Below are 20,357 nucleotides of genomic sequence, written 5' to 3'. Positions count from 1 at the left end.
CGGCCCATGACTTCTTCTCCTCATTGATGTTGTCAATTTCTTCCCTCAAAGAGGGCTGAAATTCCCCCTCTTCAAGCCCATTTTTTGACCGTGTTTCCAACACTTCTTTGTGGAGGTCCAAAATGCTATTCTCCAACGTGGCGATCTTGTTGAGAAGATGATCCTTCTCGTCCTTCCACCTCTTCTCCTTTTCTTCATTTTCTCGGAGGAAAACGGTCTTCGCGTTCCTCCAATCTTCCATCTCTTTTCTCCATGCTTTCATTTCCAATTCAATGATGGAAATTCGTTTGGAGTGAAGCATATATTTGAGTTTGCTTGTTGCCATAGGTGAGGTTGGGGATGACATGAGAGAGAGAGAGAGAGAGAGAGAGAGAGAGAGAGAGAGAGAAGAGAGGATTGATGTTTCTAAAGTGCAGAAAATGCAGCAAACCCTAAAACGCAGATCTGTCCAACAACCCCACAAAAAAAAAACAAAAAAAAACAGTCGCGAACCCTAAAATACAGGTCGCGAACCCTAAAATACAGCAGCAAACCCTAAACGAAAGCATGGTAAAGAGAGAGAGAGATGGCGTGATCAGAGAGAGAGAGAGAGAGAGAGAGAGAGAGAGAGATGTGCAGCAGAAGTGATCGATGGTGAATGCTTAGTGCGTACTCAAGGTTCCTTTGACTGCATGAGAGGGTTCCTTTTACTTCGTGTGAGAGATGTGCAATAGACTAGAGAGAGAAATGAAATAAATGAAATGTTATATTAACGTCTTCAAAAGGCCAAAATGACCTATGAGACCAATCAGTTACAAAATAGTGAATCTAATACCATGTCTGGGTACAAAAGAACTAGAAAAGAACTAGAAGTGGAACAAAATACTACTACTACTACTACAATCTAAAACTACGTGGGTGTAGCAGCTGATACAATAGGTGCCCGGTAAACTGGATGTAACAGTGTGTGAAACAAAGATGGAAGAAATGGTGAGGATCCATCCTCATCTGCACTCTGGATGTCGAGAGAGTATGGCTCGAATCTTCTGTTGTAGTCTCCGTCGATGCTGTGTAGCTCCTCTCCTCAGTCGCGGTCGTCTGTATCTCTGTAGCTCCAATGCTCGGTCGATGAGAGTGCCAGTAGTGGTCGAATGAGTGTGGGACGAGCTCTGCAGTGGTGGCTGCTCCTCTGGCTGTCCCATATCTAGTGAAAAGAAATCTGTAATGTGTCTCTGGGACTGCCTCTCTCTAGCTCTCCCCAGTAAAGTGTCTCTATACCTGTGTAACTCAAGTAGATATAGTCCAAGACATCTCTGATCCTCATAACTCATGACCCTAGATAGAGGACCAAAACCCTCTCTGAATAAGCAGTGGAAACGCCCCCGTATCTCATAGAACACTGTGCAATGACATATGTAGTGCAACTCTGTCTCTGGCTCTCTCTGGCATAATCGGCATATCCTGCTGTCTGCTGGTATCCCTCTGAATCTACCGGTCTCAATCTCCAGCTGATGTGAGGATGTGCGTATCTGACCAATGGCACAACGCAAACCATGAGACATATGTGTGTCCATGTAGCTGGGTCGAATCACAAACCCATCTCCTGTGAGGTGGAGAAGATGCTCTCTATAGAAAGCCATCTTTGTGCTCAACTCCTGAGGCGGCTCTATCCATGTCCTCCTGGTGTCGAGCTGGATCAGGTCCTGACGAATGAGTCTAGTGATCTCCACCCGTGTAAGAGACAGCGAGGGTGCCTGAAGAGAATACTGGAAAGGGGGCAACCTGTCCATGGTGAAGCCATGCGTCTGAAACCATGAAGTCATCTGTGCATACCAGCATGAAGTGTCCCCCTGTAGAGCTAACTGTCTGGAAGACTCAAGGGCCAATCTAGCATATCTGTCTCTAGTAGTATCCCATAGGCTGTGCACAAAGGACACTGATCTGGTAAGCGCCTCAATCTCCATGGGGGGGGCAGCTAGCTCTGCTCGAATGATCGCGTGAGGTACGGAGGCCTTGGCTCTAATCAATCGGGAGATCATAGATACCAAGGGCCTCTCCATACCTCTCCAACCATCCTGGCCTACAGAAGGTCCCCATACCTGTACCCCATACATCATAGCTGAGGCTACTAAAGTATCAAAGAGCCATAACTTTGTCCGAGGTTCCTGGAACTGAACCTGCGAACACATCCTCTCCAAGCCTCCCAAGGCCGCATAAGCTCTGGTCAGTCTAGTCTTTGCTGCTCTCCCCAAAGAAAACCTCGGCCCAGTGAAGACTATCCCAAGGTAAGTGTATGCATCTGTATACTCCACAATCTCTTGACCATACGTGAAGGTCGGTGCCGATCTCCTGATCCACTGCGGTGTGGTGTTAAACACCATGACCTTGGTTTTACCAAGGTTTACAGACAATCCACTATCCTCTGCAAAACTGTGTAATGCATCCAACTGTCGCTGCATACCCTCTGGTGAGTCAGAGATCAAGACAATATCATCAGCATATAACAACAATGGGATCCACGTCCCTGCCAGCTGGAGAGAGAGAGAAAGAGAGAGAGAGAGAGAGAGAGAGAGAGAGAGAGAAATGAAAATGAAATGAAATGTTATATTAATGAGGGTGAAACGCCCTGTCAATGAGGGTGCCTTTGGTATGAATGTGGGTACTCCTTTGTGCTCGCTGCTGGCCTCTCGCTTCTCCTTCCATTCCTGCTTCTCTCGATCCGAAGAAATATGTGATCTGCCTCTGAGGCTATAGTGCTCTTTGTCTTCTCATTAGATTATCCCTGTGCCGATGTAGTTCCGGTAGAGAGAAATGAAATGAAATGAAATGTTATATTATATTAACGTCTTCAAAAGGCCATAATGACCTATGCGACCCGAAAGTTACAAAGTGGTGGATCTGATACAAAGTCAGAGTAACAAAATAACCTAACAACAGTACAGAACAAAGATATATACTATGGGGTCCTAAGTTGGTCTATGTGAGTCAAGCAAAAACTAAGAGAGAGAGAGAGAGAAACCCCTTGTCCTCTCGGCCATTTCCTAATGTTGGGTGTACCATGTCACCAACTTGTAACATTGTGTCTAATGCAAGTATACAAGATGATCTTCCAAATAGTTTTCTTTTCAAAGTTTATTCGCCCTAGAATAGTATGGAGATGTCTTGTACTTTGTATCTACCAATATGTACCTTGCTGATGATGCTTCTCTGCTGCAAAAGAGAAGAATGATTTTGAATTCCAAGCCATTTACTCTACTTGGAGGGCAATCTTACAAATCCAGGCCAGAATTACATAGGTGTCTCTCCTCAGGAAGTGGAGAGTATTCTGAAGGATGTAAACAGTGGTCCTACAGGCGGTCACTACCCCAATTCGCCAACGACCGACGCTAGATCTCTTGTGATTCAACTATCCCAACAAGCCGCCCATTTTTTGCTTAGTTTTTTGCTTGGCTCACATCGACCAATTTAGGATCCCATAGTATATATCTTTGTTTTTTACTGTTGTTAGGTTATTTTGTTACTCTGACTTTGTATCAGATCCACCACTTTGTAACTTTCGGGTCTTTTCTAGGCAATCTTGTGTTCATGGTAGTGTAAATTCAAAATGTGATATGTGTAGAGTGTGAACTTTCATTGACAGTCATTTGTCAGCATGTTTTCACCACATTGCCATATTCTTCTGTTAGTCAAGTCCCATGTGAGGAGTCCACATTTTCTAAATGGTCTCCACCCAATCTTCTGCGAAAGGTTGTATAAAAGGCTTGGCTCCTTGACAACACTACTTGATGACAATGGCTGATGAGCAATGCGAATGCACAGCACTGCATGTTAGGCCGATGCTGTGCATTATACAAGAAAGAGATCAAAGCATGGGAAGGAAAATTGATGTGCAAAATCCAAACTATATCACTCATCGGGCTCCCTTGTATGATCCATTATGGCATTTACAAATTAACAAGAACTTCCACATTCAAACAAGTTGCAAAAGAAAACCTATCTGCGAATAGGGTTTTTTAAATTAAGGAAGCTCAGTGGTGGATACTTGACTAGCAACCAGTCTAAGATCAGAACATTTTCCTCTTTCAAAAGTAGTGAGAGAAAGAAAAGAACTTTGTAATTAAGATTCTCACTCTGATTCAGCTCTGATAACACCAAAAGAAGGTGACTTTCTTTGTAGGTAGAACGCTGCATTTGGTTTAAAACATCCCAGATATAAATGCTGTCTTGTCATGAAGTTTGTTTCCAGTGCTCCTTGCCAGTAATGATTTTGCAGACAGTACTGATTTTGAGGTCTCACAGGTTCGCTGACCATAATTGCAAGCTACAACCAAGGAAAACATTTTGGTGACTTTTTAACCAAGAAGTGTGGCAAGACTTGTGAAAGACTTGAATCGTTAATTCGTAAGGAAGATGAACTTACGATAATCCAACAATGCATAAAATCAGAAGAAATCTACAAAGCAGCAAATTCAACTAACATTTCTGGGTCTTGTCATAGAGAATTCTAACTTGAAAAGACCATAAAACTTACTGTCGGTGCGCTTTGAGCAAGGCACTTGATCCATCATGTCATCAGCCACTCACAATGTGCCATGTTGGCTTGCCTCGCCAAAGCCAAAACCCAACAACTGGAAGAAATCACCCTTATCCTAATTTTGCTCAGGGTAAAAACTTTATCCTGCCACATTGGCATCGTCGAAGAGGCCCATGTTAGCCAGCTGCCCATATGTGTAGTAGCCTCTAACCCTGACCGTTTTCATGTTTTTTTCAGTAATTGAATAAGGGAGTAAATCGGTATCACAGCTCCCAACACGAGGCTTCACAAAAACTTTCATGACCAACAACAAAGGCTGCACACCAATCAAGATGGAAAGCTGTGAGAAAATGCCGATTTCGGGCACCACAACACAGTATATAAGAAGTATTCACAAACATATGTACCTAGATGAATCCATGATAAGTCCAGATTCACCTTTAAAGGAAAGAGTGAGGTATAGACTCATGTTAGTCATCCACAAGTCAATATAGCCATCATGCATAGTATTGACTAGATTCTATGACATCCCCACTAACGTCATCGGTGCCAATAGTGGGTGTAGAACTAGGTACTAATATATGCTCCCACACAAACATCGTACATAGAATGAGAGAAAAGACACACTGCTAGACTCTAGCAGTTAATGCACACACACAGCACCAAAACCCAGGATAAGCGCAAATTGATTGGAAAAAGCTTCCAATTGCACAAAATTTGGCTCAAGCAAACACAGAGGTATATACAGTATGCGCATAAACAGCTCAAGATATCAAATTTGGCTAGTTACACAACATACATAAGAAAGCCCCATTGTGGCACAAAGTGATGCATACATCGCATCGACATTGGCCTAACCACCCGTGCATGAGTTCATAAACCTATGCGTGTAGCATAGCTGGCATTTGCATGAGAAACTCATCAACGATGCATCAACCATGTAATTGTGATAACCAAGCAGCCAAAAGTCTCTTTGTAGCATTGTCAATTAGGCTATATGAGCCAAAAGGGATTGATGGTGGGGTAACGAAGCAGCCAAAATTTTCTTTGTGCCATTGTCAGTTAGTCTATATGAGCCAAAAGAAATTGACGGTCTCTATTGTGTTTCATGTTTCGGTTATATCCCTTGCTTCAGTTTTTCATATGTTTTTGTTTCTAAACACCTTAAGGAAAACAAACACAGTCGCCACATTTCTTTGTGGCCTCTCCAGCTAGGCCATCTAAGCCAAAAGGGGTTCATACTCTTGTCACGTTTCAATCTAATCCTGGATTCAACTTTTCCAACTTTACAGGTTGATAGCATTCTTTTTATAGTAAAAAAACAGAGTCACTGCATAAAAGTAGTGGCAAGCAAAAACATGAACATTCAGAGATTGTTCTTAGCGGTGATTCTCAGCCTATTCCATCACTATCTTGGGAGATGCCCAATACTTCGCTTTGTTCACTATCGCTACATATGGAAGGTGTGGGTGTTCCCTCTTGAGCAAAAGGACAACGTAATTCAGCCTTTTAAAAATTTGTTCCATTAGTTGAAGATCAATGAGGTGTAAAACTTCGGTGCCTACAAACTGAAACGTGGAGAGCATGCCCCTAAAGCCTTTAAAAAATATTGTGATTCAACAAGCTTTAAGACTGTTGATTGCACCATTGCAATCCATTGCTGTCACGTGCACATGGCTCTATGTGTTACGTCCCCAGACATCAAGATGGGTGCCTGAACTACGTCTGGCCAAGTGGCCCTATGGTTAAGGAGGTTAAGGAATCTTATAAATAGGACTTTGGGCTCATTTGTGAGCTATCTTGTGTTATCACCACTGTCACAAGACGGCACCACGTGCCAATAGAAAAGAACAGACTGAACAGACTTTTAGCACTTCATTAACAATTGAACTGAGAGAGAGAGATGACACGCGACACAGAGTGGCGGAATTCAACCCCAGAGAGTATTGGCCCCAAACCTTGGCGCCCCTTTCGGTATTTCTTTATATTGCATCAACTCAGTACAAGCCAGTACTCCAGACTCTGCACCTTCTCCAGGAAGCATGCCAGAGAATGAGCCCTAACCTCATAAACGTCCTTGGCCTAAAAAGCAATTACAGTGAAAAGCCTTCAAACTCAAAAGCATTTGGTACAAAAGCAAAGCCAAAAAGCTGCCAGCGCAATTTACGAAAATCCGTACAGTGCTGCCACATCAGCACCGCCAACGTGAAAAGCGGAAATCCGTACATTTCTGCCACGTCATCAGCCACCGTGATTTTCGGAAATCTGCCACGTCATCAGCCTGCTTCGCAAGTTCTTGTGTGTGTGTGTGAGTCCTGCTTTATTTCCTTTATGTCACTTGGGGGCCCATCGAACGAGGTCCCCATAAGTTGGTAGGACTTCTTCTTCTGTTACTTGTTCTTCTTAGGGTTTAGGCCCCTCGGCTGGCATCTGCAAGTTGGCTCCCTTCTTTAGGGCTTTGACACGTCAGCAGTTTGTGACATCTCCCCTTCTTGAAAGAGAGTAATCGTTCGCGATTACAGCATATCTACAGAACAACTCAAGTTAGCTCAAAAATTTCAGAGGGTCATTCCGAGAGACATTCCAAGGGACAATCAGTTTGCTCTCTTTGTTAAGGAGTTAGCTTCTCCTTTCGGCTCTTTTGATCAAGGAGTTAGCTTCTCCTTTTGTCCAGATCGGAACTCTTGATATTCCGACGTAGTAAAATTAGCCATCACACCCATGGGTGTCTTGATGCACTAAAATTACATACCCAGGCAATCTCATCTAATTAGGAAAATTTAGCATCACAATGCAACACAAATGCTTACATATGCATGTTACAAGACATAGAAACATAAAGCCGCCGATGAACACTCCTCCCGCAAAATTGTTTAGGGTGGAACCCGAACTGACGAGCTCGCTGCTGCTATACTCTCCCGCTGCGCCATCGTAATCGCCTCCCCCCCCCCCCCTCCCCTCCCTCACGTGCTGCCCGCTGTCCTCCTCGTGCTGCCCTCAGCCCCCGCTGCCCCCCGCCTTCTGTCCCTCCCGCCTGCCCTCTGCCCCCGCTGCCCCCCCCCCTCGCGCTGCCCTGTTCCAGACTTTCTGCCCGCCCTCAGCCCCCTGCTGCCGCCACCCGCCCTCAGCCTCATCCCATGCTGCCGCCTCACGCCCTCATCCCTTAGCCCAAACCCGCTTTATCCCCCCCCCCCCCCCCCCCCCCCCCCTCGTCTCGGCCCGTTCACCCATCAGGTTGGGCCCCCCACCTCGGTTGCTCCCTGCAGTTTCGACACTCGCGGCATCTGTTCCAACTCCTTGGAGCAGTGTTTGCGCGCCCTTCTGCAGCATCCTCCCGTCGTCCTCTTCTTACGCCACAGCAGTAGACACAGATGGAGGCTCCAGCTTCGCCACAGAGGGACTCGCCTGAAGCCCCCTCGCCCGACCCCGCTGAGCCCACCATTCGACTTGCTCTTTCGCCGACAGAGCAAGCGAGCCTTGCCGCAGAGGTAGAGCGCTTGCAGGCGACTTCGGTCATCTGCAAGGTTCTCGGTACTCGACCTAGCAGAGGAGAGCTGCGAGACCTTCTCCAGGCCCGCCTTCTCGCAAAGGTGGGCAAGATCTTGGATGTCTCGGACGGGGGTACTACCAGATTGAGTTCGAGACTTCCGAGATGGCCTCCAAGGTCATTGCTATGAGTCCACTGGCCACCCGAGCATCACGCGCCCACTTCGACAGTGGCGACATGGTTTTGACCCGGCTTCGGATGTGCTAGTAGAGGAGGCAGACATCCCCATCTCAATCTGCTTTCCGGGTTTACGGAGGGAGTACCTTCCACTTCTCTCCAGGATTGGCTCCGCCATCGGGACAGTCCTGGAGACACCTCGTACGGCAGCATCAGTAGCTGCCAAGGCGGCTGGCATCCCTTCAGTTCGAGTTTTGGTCAGAGATACCCACACGCTCCCGAAGGTCATCCTTCTGCCTCGGGTGAGTGGGGGTTGGTTTCGACAGAGTGTGGAGTACTCGGGTCTCCCGAACCAGTGCTTCATTTGCAGACAGATGGGCCACCTAGCGAAGGCCTGTCCACGGAGGAGACCACGACCTGCACCCCAGCCTCAGCCCCAACCTGCCAAGGCTGGGCCGCAGCCACAGCCAGCGACACAGAGCACAGATTCAGCGCCACCCTCCGAGCCTGGGGCTCCAGCGGAGGAGGGGTGGCAGCAGGCCCGTGGCCGTCGACGCCAGGGGCCAAAGTGACAGCCTGGCACTCAGAGTGGCCCCTAGGTGCCTACTCAGCAGCAGTGGGTTCCCATGGGGAACCGCTTTGGGCCTCTTGAGCAGGAGGAGCCTCCTTCGCTAGCCTCCACCTCCGCTTCACCCTCGCCAGCCGCTCTGCCTTCCGATCTCCCCTCCTCCTCCTCCTCATGCCCTCCCCCGCCCTCTGCTACCGCTCACCCCCCACCTCGCCCCCCCCCATGTCTCTGCCGCCCCACCCCGCTTCTCCTCTCCCCCGCCCCCCCCCCAGCCCCTTCTCCCCCTCCTCCTACTTCAGTACCTCAGTCGGCTCAGGAGACTGGACCCTCGCCGGCGGCTAGGAGATCTCTTGGCAGCGCCTTTGCCACGAGTCGCCTAGCGAGAGAGGGTCAGTCCTTCATGCGGCCCCCTCTGCAGATTCAGACATCTTCTCTTGCAACTATCCCACGTGGTTTGACGAGCATTGACCTCCGACGCCGCTGGGATTTCTTCGATTACGGGTTTACTCGTTTTCTTGGCGACTCCGCAGCAGACCACGAGGCAGCCTGAATCACAGTCCACGCTTTGTTCCTCGCCGCTAGGGGGACAGAGGCCTTGGACTCAGCAGTTGGTTTCTCCTTCCCCCTCTGTGGCAGGACTGAGACAGAGTGGTCCCTCGACTCAGTGGTGGGATGGTTGCATACACAAGCTCTCGAGTTCTCTCACCACATGGGAGAACTTGGCGTTACAGATTTGCTGCAGACGTTGTGGCCACTGGCCAAGTTTGCGGTGACACCCCCAGACTCAGCAGGATGTAGACACATTGTGGTGTACTTTTTTGCTGATACGCAGTGTTTGCCTTGCTATGTATTCATTCATGAGGACTCCTGGACAGAGGAGGTTGCTTTACGCACGGCTCGCTCTGCTTGGGCTTGGACCAGGCACTCACTGCAGTCTCGCCTATCTAGAGGACGCTCGGATGCGGATTACTCCCCATCCAAGCCTGCTTCGAAGATAGCTCGTCTTGCTGCTGCGGCAGCATCTGTTCTCTCTCGCTCCCCATGAGGATCGTCTCGTGGAACGTGCAGGGACTAGGTGGGCCCCAGTTTCAGCGACAACGGGGCCGATTGCGTCAGGAGCTTCAGCGTTGCCTTGTGGGAGGAGAGATTGATCTCCTTATGCTTCAGGAGCACCATTTGTCTGAGAGCCGCATTCGGCGATGTGGTCAGATTTTGCGTGGACGCTATGATACCTTTTGGTCAGTTGCTTTTGGACCTGGAGGCATCCAGGGTGGGGTATGTATGACTATTGCGAACTCACTACAGCAGGCCATTGTGGGCAGAGGGATTATTGTACCAGGCAGGGCTCAGTGGATTACTATGCAGGTTCAGGGTAGCCTTGTGGGTTTCCTTAACATCTATGCGCCCAATGTGGCGAGTGCTCGTGCAGAGTTTTGGTCACAGATTGTTGAGTCTTTGCCACAGGTTGACCAGTGGTGTGTAGGAGGGGACTTCAACATGTTGGAGGACCCTTCTGACAGGATCGGAGGCAGCCATGCTACTGTGCATGGAGTCGAGTTAGCAGCTTGGGAGAGGTTTTGTATGACGTTGAGGGTCTCGGATACATGGCAGCATTCTGGCTTTGTGAGGCCTCCAGAGAGTCTTGCCTTCTCTAGATCGGACCGCAGAGTGGGAGGAGTGAATCTATCGCGCATAGATCGCTTCTACACTAGTGACCACTTCAGTGACTTGGGGGGATCAGTGGGCATCCTGGCAGGGACATCCTTCTCGGACCATGCACCAGTGATTCTCACAGTGGCAGATAGGCAGAGGAGTGGGAGCACGATGCTTCGCATCCCAGAGCGGGTCTTGTTGGACTCAGCACTCAGAGAGAGGGTCGAGGCTCTATGGACAGAGGGCATGGACAGTCAGGCTCCACCTGCAGACAGAGTGGCCTCAGGCCTAGCTCAGCTTAGCCACTTCTTTCTCCAGGAGTCTCTGGCTCGACGGGCTGCAGCGAGAGAGGAGGAGCAGCGTCTCAGACGAGGCATTGCTTCACTACAGAGGATGCAGAAGCAGCATCCAGACAGTCCATGGTTGGAGGAGCAGTTACAGCAGGCTCGACAGGAGCTTGCTTGCACAGAGGAGAGGCGCCATGAGTTTGCCTTTCATCGACAGGCATCTCAGTGGACTCAGGTGGGTGACAGGGTGACAGGTGGTTTTTTTGAGACAGTGGACCTCGGCACTCGCATGCCAAGGTCAATCAGTTGAGGAGACCCGATGGGTCAGTTGTTTGTGAGCCTGAGGATATGCGTGCAGTCGCTACTGACTTTTACCGTGAGCTACTGTCGGCTGAGCCCGAGTCAGAGAGACAGGATGCATGCAGGGAGCAGGTTTGGGCACAGATGCCCTGTCTTGTGACTAAGGAGATGCGGCAGAGGCTTGAGTTACCTCTTCAGCTTGAGGAGCTGCACACGGCTCTTAGGGCCCTCCCTCGTGGTAGCTGTCCAGGTGAGGATGGGCTGACTCCCAGCTTCTTCTTGGAGTACTGGGACCTGCTTGGCCCAGATCTTTGTAGTGCCTTTCAGTACATTCTGCACACAGGAGTGATGCCGGATAGCATGAGTGAGGGCCTGATTTACCTCATTTGAAAGGAGGGTGGCTCCTTGGATGAGATTCGACAGTGGCGCCCCATCACCATTCTCAACTCAGCCTACAAAATTCTTGCCAAGGCTCTGAGTTTGAGGATTCAGCCACTTTTGGAGAGCCTTATACATGGGACTCAGACAGGTTTTGTCAAGGAACGCAGTATCCTTGACAACATCTTCACTTTTTGGGAGGCTTCTGCCCTTGCACGGCTCCGTGGGGAGGACCTTGTGATTCTTCTTCTCGATTTTGAGAAGGCATACGACAGAGTCGACTGGGACTTTCTAGAGGGCACGCTACGCAGGATGGGCTTCTCAGAGGCTTGGATCAGAGGGGTGTCAGCTTTGTACAGACAGGCTCACAGTCAGGTGCTTTTGGCAGGAGGTAGAGGTGAGCGCTTCATGCTCACACGATCGGTCAGACAGGGTTGTCCTCTTGCCCCCTTTCTCTTTCTGTTCTATGCGGAGGCGATGAGCAGATTTTTGGTGTCACAGCAGGTTGGTTTGAGGGGCTTAGCACTCCCTCTACGGGGAGATGAGCTTCTGGACGCTGAGTTTGCCGACGACTCAGCCTTGTACTTAGAGGGCTAGGAGGCCAATTTACACAGATGTGGGCAGGCTTTGGAGACCTTCTGCTGTGCATCGGGCGCACTGATCAACTGGAGAAAGACAGTGGCTTTCTCGGTTGGTAGTGCTCCTGTGCCAGATTGGATGCCAGGGGAGGGTTTCAGGTGGATTCCTCCAGGGACTGCAGTTCGCTACTTGGGTTGTCAGGTTGGTTTGGATTTGTCCCCCGAGCAGCAGATTGCTCCTCTTCTCCTGTCCATCAGGAGAAAGCTGTTACATTGGAGCTCAGCCCGACTTTCGTTGGCTGGTAGAGTAGTAGTTGCCAACTAGGTGTTGTTGGCGACTATGTGGTACATCACTTCTTGCTAGATCTTCTCGAGTTCTTGCATCAGCCAGGTACAGAGGCTGATCAGGAACTTCCTTTGGTCAGGTCGCGACACTCAGATTGCCCGAGCCAAGGTGGCTTGGTCGGTCATCACACTTCTTTGTTCTCAGGGAGGGCTTGGGATCATTGATCCAGCACAGCAGAGCAGAGCCCTTCTTGGGAAGTTCGTCGTCAGAGGACTTCTTCCAGGCAAGGAGCCCTGGAAGGAGTTCTTGTTGCAGAGGCTTCGTGCCAGGGTGCCTCAGTCAGGAGGCCCTTCGCAACCTTCGACCAGATGGATCTTTACAGAGTTGCGTTGAGTTGGTTTGAGCAGGAGACTGGAGGACCGATTCGTTGTGAGTCTGCTTCATTCTTGGGAGCTATTACGGCGTGGCCTAGAGCAGAGACAGCCGACGTGCACGGAGGAGTGCCTACGGCAGCCCCTCGTCTGGAACCCCATGGTTAGCACTCAGCGAGGCCACTTGGTTGGGAGTAGGCCTCATGTTTCTTGGGGTCCCATGGCAGCAGGTCCAGCGCGCTCTCTAGGTGACTGGCTAGAGTTCACAGGTTTGTCAGAGGAGGTGCAGGTTGTCCAGCTACAGGGCATGAGAGGGGTTCAGAGCATGTGTCAGGACATCTCAGAGTCAGTTCCAGCTGACTGGCTCACGCCTCTCGAGCCAGTAGCACCCCGGTGGATGGGAGCCTTCACACGACTGGAGGTTCTCATTTCAGTCAGGGCTTGCTCAGAGACTGTCCCAGCCCTGTTCTTCGAGCTTCAGGGTGGGGGACGACTACAGAGAGTTGCAGTAGAGGCCCCGCAGGTAGCAGAGTGTTGTTTCCAGAGGATCCGAGTTGTGGGCATCTGTGGGAGGACTTGCGTCATAGACCCTGACCCAGCAGCTCTTGAGACAGGACACTGGAGGCTATGGGCTTGGGAGTGCTGTCCACTGGCACGAGTACAGTGGGATCCTGGTGAGTGGCTATGGAGAGACCCATTCTCTTCTGCAGACCGCCCAGGAGTCCCTTTCTTTCAGTACACTGTTCGGCTTGGACGTCATATACTTGCAGCACAGAGTGAGGCCCGCCCCGCTGCAGCACGTCATTGGCATGAGGAGGGTCTCACAGTTGAGTTCTTGGCAGCTTTTTGGCAGAGGCTGTGGGACTCCAGACAGCCGAGGCGCGTCACCTTGTTCCAGTGGTTGGTTGCACACAGAGCCACAGCAGTAGGGAGCTGGCTTGTACATAGTGGTCTCTCGGCCGCATGTACAGCCTGTGACCAGTTGGTGGAGAGTCAGCGTCACTGTCTTTGGGACTGTCCCTCGGCCCAGCAGGTGTGGCTACGAGTTCTTCAGCTGATGCCTGCCCTCTCCACGGCTCGACAGTACACTTGGGGGGCAACGGCTTGGTCCACCCTCACGGGCCCGGCACTTCAGTTTGAGCTATCTTCCACTAGCAAGATGATAGTGATACAGGGGGGTCGACCTACACTCCAGCCTGCTACAGACCTTACTCCACAAGAGTGGAGCAGTGAGAGAGCGGAGTGTTGGGAGCTCATCAGCGGCCTAGCTCTCTGGTTCATCTGGCGGGCCCGTTGTTTCCGCATCTTTGAGGCTCGCCTTGTACCACCAGCAGAGACTGTTCATGACTTTTGGCTAGAGCTGATCCATACTCTCAGAGGACAGCTTGAGGGACTACAGGGCAGCTCCGACCGCATGCGGGAGCGCCGCGAGGCTTTCCTTCGACTCTGGCGCCCTGGGCCGTTCTACTCCATGGTCCAGGGGGTGCTCAGATGGCACTACTGTCCACCTGTGTGGCTTTTCCCTCCTCCCATCTCTTGATTTAGCCCCATTGTACATATGCTGTTTTTTCATTGGGAGAGTCTCCCCACCATGCTTGTTGTAGCCCTCTCTTGCAGAGGTGGATGTAGCCCTATGGGCAGTTTTCATTAACTAATAGAAGGATCTTTTTCTCCAAAAAAAAAACACTCCTCCCGCATAACCTAACAAGGTCCGGGCCGGGAGATATTCAACGACTCCCTCATCACTCCTCCCGCATAACCTAAAAAGGTCCGGGCCGGGAGATATAGAGGCATTTTACAACCAAACGCCACCCAGACCGTAGCCTGCGTCGTTTGGAGGTGCTGAGAGTAACCATTGCTCAGACTTCTTAATACTCCTCCCGCATAACCATCCATGCCCAGGCCGGGAGTCAAAAACAACACTTTTTAATTATTCAATACTCCCCCCGCAGATAACCACAAGGGTTCGGGCCATGAGTATGAACAAGCATTCTCAAACATCATTTCTCACTACTCCACCCGGGAGTAAACTCACCAATCATTGAAACCAGTATTACAACCAGAGTCAAACAATTCAAATCGGCACCAAGGCAGGTTCAAAACAGATACCATCCATTTCAAACAAATTCCAAACAGGATCACCAAACAAGTTCTCAAACAGATTTCAAACTTAAAAAGCAATCTCGACATCAGTCGAGCTCGAAAAGTCGACTGACTTTCCAACCTGAAACCTGCACCAAAAATTTAGGGTTAGGTTCATTCCATAGGGTCGTAGCCGAGCACAGCATGGTCCATCAGCTCTTGGACAAACAGTGTTTCTTTGGCGGCGATGGTAGTCCCAAGATAGCAATCGCACTGGACCTCCAAGGTCATCTGATCGTGAAGAGACATCTACTGGGAGATGTCGAGAAACTTCAAGTTATAATCTGTTAGGGTTTCCATGGCAAGCATTTCAAGATACCCCACTCTGCCCAGAAATTGCATTCCGAAGGAAGATGTCAGAAACCATATAACTTCGGGCAAAAAATTTTCTTGAAAGCTTGCCAAGTCCTTGGAAGTGTGCGGCTTGGTAGCTGTAGACATCTGCATGGTACTGTCTCTGAGAAAAACAACAGCTCGAAACAAATCTTGGATCCTTCTCTTGCAAGTGATCTTAATGGCTTATGCCATGTAAGACATGAGCGGTGAAGACGGGAGCGTGCCTGATGCACGATGAAGTAAGGGTGGGAGTGGCTAATAAGTCCAGGGTCGGAGCATGAAGCCAAAATTTCCGATGAACTTTGGAAGTGCGATCTTGCTATGTTTGCTCTTTGGTAGGACCAGTATGCTTTCAGAAAAGCACACGCCTAATGCTCTGATACCACTGTCACAAGACGGGCACCACGTGCCAATAGCAAAGAACAAACTGAACAGAGTTTTAGCACTTCATTAACAATTGAACTGAGAGAGAGAGAGAGAGAGAGAGAGAGAGAGAGAGAGAGAGAGACGACATGCGACACGGAGTGGCGGCCCCAAACCTTGGCGCCCCTTTCAGTATTTCTTTATATTGCATTAACTCAGTACAAGCCGGTACTCTAGACTCTGCACCTTCTCCAGGAAGCATGCCAAAGAATGAGCCCTAACCTCATATTTAAAGGCCCTTGGCCTAAAAAGCAATTACAGTGAAAAGCCTTCAAACTCAAAAGCATCTGGTCCAAAAGCAAGCCAAAAGCTGCCAGCGCAATTTACAGAAATCCGTACAATCCTACCACGTCAGCACTGCCGGTGTGAAAAGTGAAAATCCGTACAGTTCTGCCACGTCATCAACCTGCTTCGCAAGTTCTTGTGTGTGTGTGTGTGAATCCTGCTTTATTTCCTTTATGTCACTTAGGGCCCCATCGGACGGGGTCCTTATAAGTTGGTAGGACTTCTTCTTCTGTTACTTGTTTTTCTTAGGGTTTAGGCCTCTCGGCTGGCATGTGCAAGTTGGCTCCCTTCTTTAGGGCTTTGACACGTCAGCAATTTGTGATAACCACACTTGGATTCTAGGCCCTTGGCAGCTCTATCCGCACACCTGTCTGGTATGGGCTTGGTGGTATGGGACACCAACTCTTGTGGTAGAGGCTAGCCCATTGACTGCACGCTCCCAACCTCCGGGGTGAGCCCATATTGGCTCTATGACTAAGAGGTGAGCCCGGATGTCCGCTCTCTACGATCGTTTACGTGTGAGTATGGCTTGTGTCATGTCTTATGCAGGATGGATCCAACAGCGAGGAACTAACATTGGTATCAAAGTTCCCACCTGCTCGAGCACTCGACATGGCAACATGCAAAAAACCATTGGAGCTCATGGGGCCGTGATGGCCTAGCTCGACATGTTCTCTAAACTCTTGCATATGGTGGTACGGGATGCTACTAGCAAGAGAGGAGAGCAAGGGAGGGCACATGCAAGCCGATGGTGGAAGTAATATATATACACACACACACACACACACATACATATATAAAACATATGAAGTGGTTGATGCCAGCTGTTTGAAACATCTTATATCTCGAAGTTGCACCCGAGGGACATGGGCAGCACCCTTCGTAAGGGCTGATGGTAGAAGCATTCTTTTCTTGTCATGGGAGTGCTAAATTTGTCACAAGTTGTTGACGTTGGAGAGAGGGAATGGGGGAACACACCCAGAACACAACACAAGGGCCTCTCTATAGCTCAGGGCATTCACAACATCCCTCTCCTCTCAAAAAACACCTTCAAAAGGTATACACACACTAGCAGACCACCGTCTCCACTCCACCCAATGCTCACACCCGGCGAGACCACCACACAACACACATCCACCACCACAATTCGTTTCAACCCTCATGCCAGACACAACTGCTCTAACTCACTCTCTTTGCACAAAACACTGTCCGTTCTCGGGGGGGGACACACATCGACACTGCCGACACCACGGAACACAACAAGACCAGGAGAAAAAGAAGGGGAGAATTAGCACCAAACAGAGCAATGAACGGCTTGATCTTGACTCAAAAAAACATTTACAGCATCATGAGCACCAACCTATAGCCGGCTCGGCAAAAAACACCTCCTTGAGGCTTCACATATAAAATTGACTCCAAACGGTCCAAAGACCCCCCAAATGATCAAAAAAACTTTTTTTATAGGGACCCTTGTCCATTTTTAGAAATTGATCTCATTGGCCCTTTCAGGTGCCCCATTTAGCAACTGTGACGGGTTTGATACCCCTTGGCGAGCTTTCCACCTCTCTCTCTTTGCCTCATGCAACTTTGACGGGTTTGATACCAAAGTTATGGTGTTTAACACCACACCACAGTGGGTTAGGAGATCGGCACCTACATTTGCATATGGCCAGGATACAGTAGAGTACACAGATGCATACACATACCTGGGTGTGGTATTTGCAGGACCGAAGTTTACTCTTAAGAAAGCAACGGATGCTAGATTGTCCAGAGCCTCTACGGCCTTGGGAGGGTTGGAGAGGATGTGTTCACAAGTGCAGTTTTAGGAACCACGAACAAAACTTTGTCTCTTTGATACTGTGGTGGCTTCGGCTATGCTTTATGGGGTCCAGATTTGGGGACCATCTGTGGATCAGGATAATTGGAAGTCAATGGAGAGACCTTTGGTATCTATGATTTCCCGAATGATTAGAGCCAAGGCCTCCGTACCACACGCGATTACCCGAGCGGACCTAGCTGCCCCTCTGATAGAAATTGAAGTTCTTACCAGATTAGTGTCCTTTATACATGGTTTGTGGGATACAAATAATTGCCGATATACTAGACTAGCCCTCAAATCTTCTCGACAATTAGCAATGAAAGGGGATACATCATTCTGGTATGCGCAACTGTCCTCGTGGTTTCAGAGACACGGGTTCAGTATGGAATGGAAAGATTACCCCCCTTCCAATACTCTCTTGCGGCTCCATCACTGGCGAACGGAGATTAATAAAATCATCCGTCAGGATCTTATACAGTTGGATACTAAGAGGACATGGGTAGACCCTACACAAGAATTGGGCACGAAGATGGCCGACTACAAAGAAAACTTCCTCCAGCTATCTGAAGATGGATTTGTGATTCGCCCGAGCTACATGGATACCCACCTGTCTCATGGTTTGAGATGTGCTATTGGTCAGATTCGTACATCCTCACATCAGCTAGAAATTGAATTTGGCAGATTTAGGGGAATCCCACCTGAGAGCAGAATTTGCAAGTTATGCGGAATGGAGCCGGAGACAGAATTACACTACATATGCCATTGCACCGTATACTATGAGATACGTGGGCGTTTCCATTGCCTATTTAAAGAAGGCTTTGGACCTCTAGATAGAGTCATGCAATACCAAGATCAAAGATGCTTAGGCTTGTACCTACTGGAACTACATCGGCACAGGGATAATCTAATGAGAAGACAAAGAGCACTACAGCCTCAGAGGCAGATCACAGATTTCTTCGGATCGAGAGAAGCAGGAGTGGAAGGAGAAGCAAGAGGCCAGCAGCCAGCACAAAGGAGCACCCACATTCATACCAAAGGCACCCTCATTGACAGGGCGATTGAGCTTAGGAAATCGAGACGACCACGACCGAGATGGAGAAGCACACTTCACCGGAGGAGACTACAACAAAGGATTAGAAGCATTATAGCCAGACACCCAGAATGCTCCTAAGAAGTTTATTTAATAATTTGTATTTAGTTTTTCACATTTATTTTCACACTTTCACACTTTTCACACTTAGTACTTTAGTACTGAGGTACCTAGACATTATAACAGATTCACCACTTTTGTATCAGTTTGGTCTCATAGGTCATTCTGGACTTTTGAAGACGTTAATATAACATTTCATTTCATTTTCTCTCTCTCTCTCTCTCTCTCTCTCTCTCTCTCTCTCTCTCTCTCTCTCAGGGAGGCACTAGCGCTAGCGCTAGTGCTCCATGGCCTTCAATATAAAAGGGAGACCCTCGGGGCCCTACACGAGAAACTGACCTTAAGGGCTCTTTAGAACCACCACCGGCCACCAAGATCGCTAAAGACGCCGCCGCGCATGTGGTCAATTTTGAACTCGACACCCATTTCATTGTTGGGGTATAGGCGCTTGTGCCTTGCCCGGCCGCCCAGAGTCTGGGCGCCCACTGACTTGTATACCTTATACATAGCATAAGTGTATAGGGGGCTGCTCACTGATTGAGTATCCCCACCCATATCTGTGTGTCATGTGCTCTTCTCCTTCCTCTTCTCTCCTGCTCAGTTCCTTCAAGTGGTATTAGAGTGACAGTTGTGAGAGCGTAGATGGACGGCTTCGCGATGAACTCATCGGCTATGGCGGAGAGGTCACAGATCTGAGCAAAGAAATAGAGGAGGCTTGTGGACAGCCATACAGAGGCTTGCAGGAGAGCTCTCAGGAGCTTCCTAGTGCTCAGAGATCGATCCACAGTTCCTCTACAGATCAGCCCACCGTGTACAGCATCTTCCCTCTTCTCGGCAAGCTTTGCAACGGCTACATCGGCGATAGATTGGAGCTTGGAGCTTCCATAGACATGGAAGCATTCTGAGATTGATACATTCAGCTCACGCATCGAGGTGGGAAGTGAGTTTGAGCCTTTCTATGAGCTCAAAGAAGCACAGAAGAAAGTCGTTCAGTTTTTGGCAGTTCGACAGCAGTCTACTGTTTTGCTCATAACTTGAGCTACAAAGCTCCGATTCTAAAAAATTTTGGTTCAAAACGGAGCTGGCTTCAAGCTTTACGACTTTGTAGAAGGAATCGTTTTCTGATTCGGAGTGCAGGTGGGTCTGAAATTAAAAACACAGAGATTGTTTTTCAGGACAGTTTTCGGCTCTGTTGTCTGTTGTTTTCTTTGCTGCAGGCAGCTTACCCGTGCACACTGCAGGTAGCAGGCACATATGAGGTGGATTGGTTTGATTTGCTCGATTGTGAGCATTTGCAGGTGTTACAAGATCGGGTTTGACTCCCAGGTACAGGTTGAGTCTAGTACTCCCACAAGTGTTGCCAGTTGCAATTAAGTGGTTCTTCTGCAGTGTTGTGGCTTGCATACATGGTCTTTGAGCGGGAAATGCTCTATGTATGCTTATGTGGTGAGCAGTAGATCTTGTGAGCAAGTGCAGAGGTTGGTTGTGGATGACATGTATGGTCACCTGTTGTACTCTTTGTGAGCATTTGTTGGATACATGTCACAAAGTGATGACGTGGCGGACAGCAAAAACCCTAATTTCTGCCAGAAACCCTAAAATTC

The 20,357-nt window shown here is 49.2% G+C and overlaps 1 protein-coding gene across 3 annotated transcripts in view; it reads right to left on the bottom strand.

Moving 5' to 3' along the window:
* The window catches only part of LOC147450239 (uncharacterized), a 104,271-nt gene that overhangs the window by 39,478 nt on the left and 44,436 nt on the right, over window positions 1-20,357 (bottom strand). For 2 of the 3 annotated variants that reach the window (XM_086519518.1, XM_086519520.1), the window contains exon 2: window positions 4,110-4,300. In XM_086519518.1, coding sequence (XP_086375644.1) covers window positions 4,110-4,300 — 191 coding nt within the window. Of the gene's footprint in view, window positions 1-4,109; window positions 4,301-4,510; window positions 4,830-20,357 lie in introns of all 3 variants that reach the window. The other variant, XM_086519519.1, reaches the window with a different exon arrangement.

The sequence above is a fragment of the Adiantum capillus-veneris genome, chromosome 9 (genome assembly GCF_014529385.1).
Source record: "Adiantum capillus-veneris isolate H3 chromosome 9, ASM1452938v2, whole genome shotgun sequence".
NCBI classification, from domain to species: Eukaryota; Viridiplantae; Streptophyta; class Polypodiopsida; order Polypodiales; family Pteridaceae; genus Adiantum; species Adiantum capillus-veneris.
This window is presented reverse-complemented; position numbering and strand designations above follow the sequence as displayed.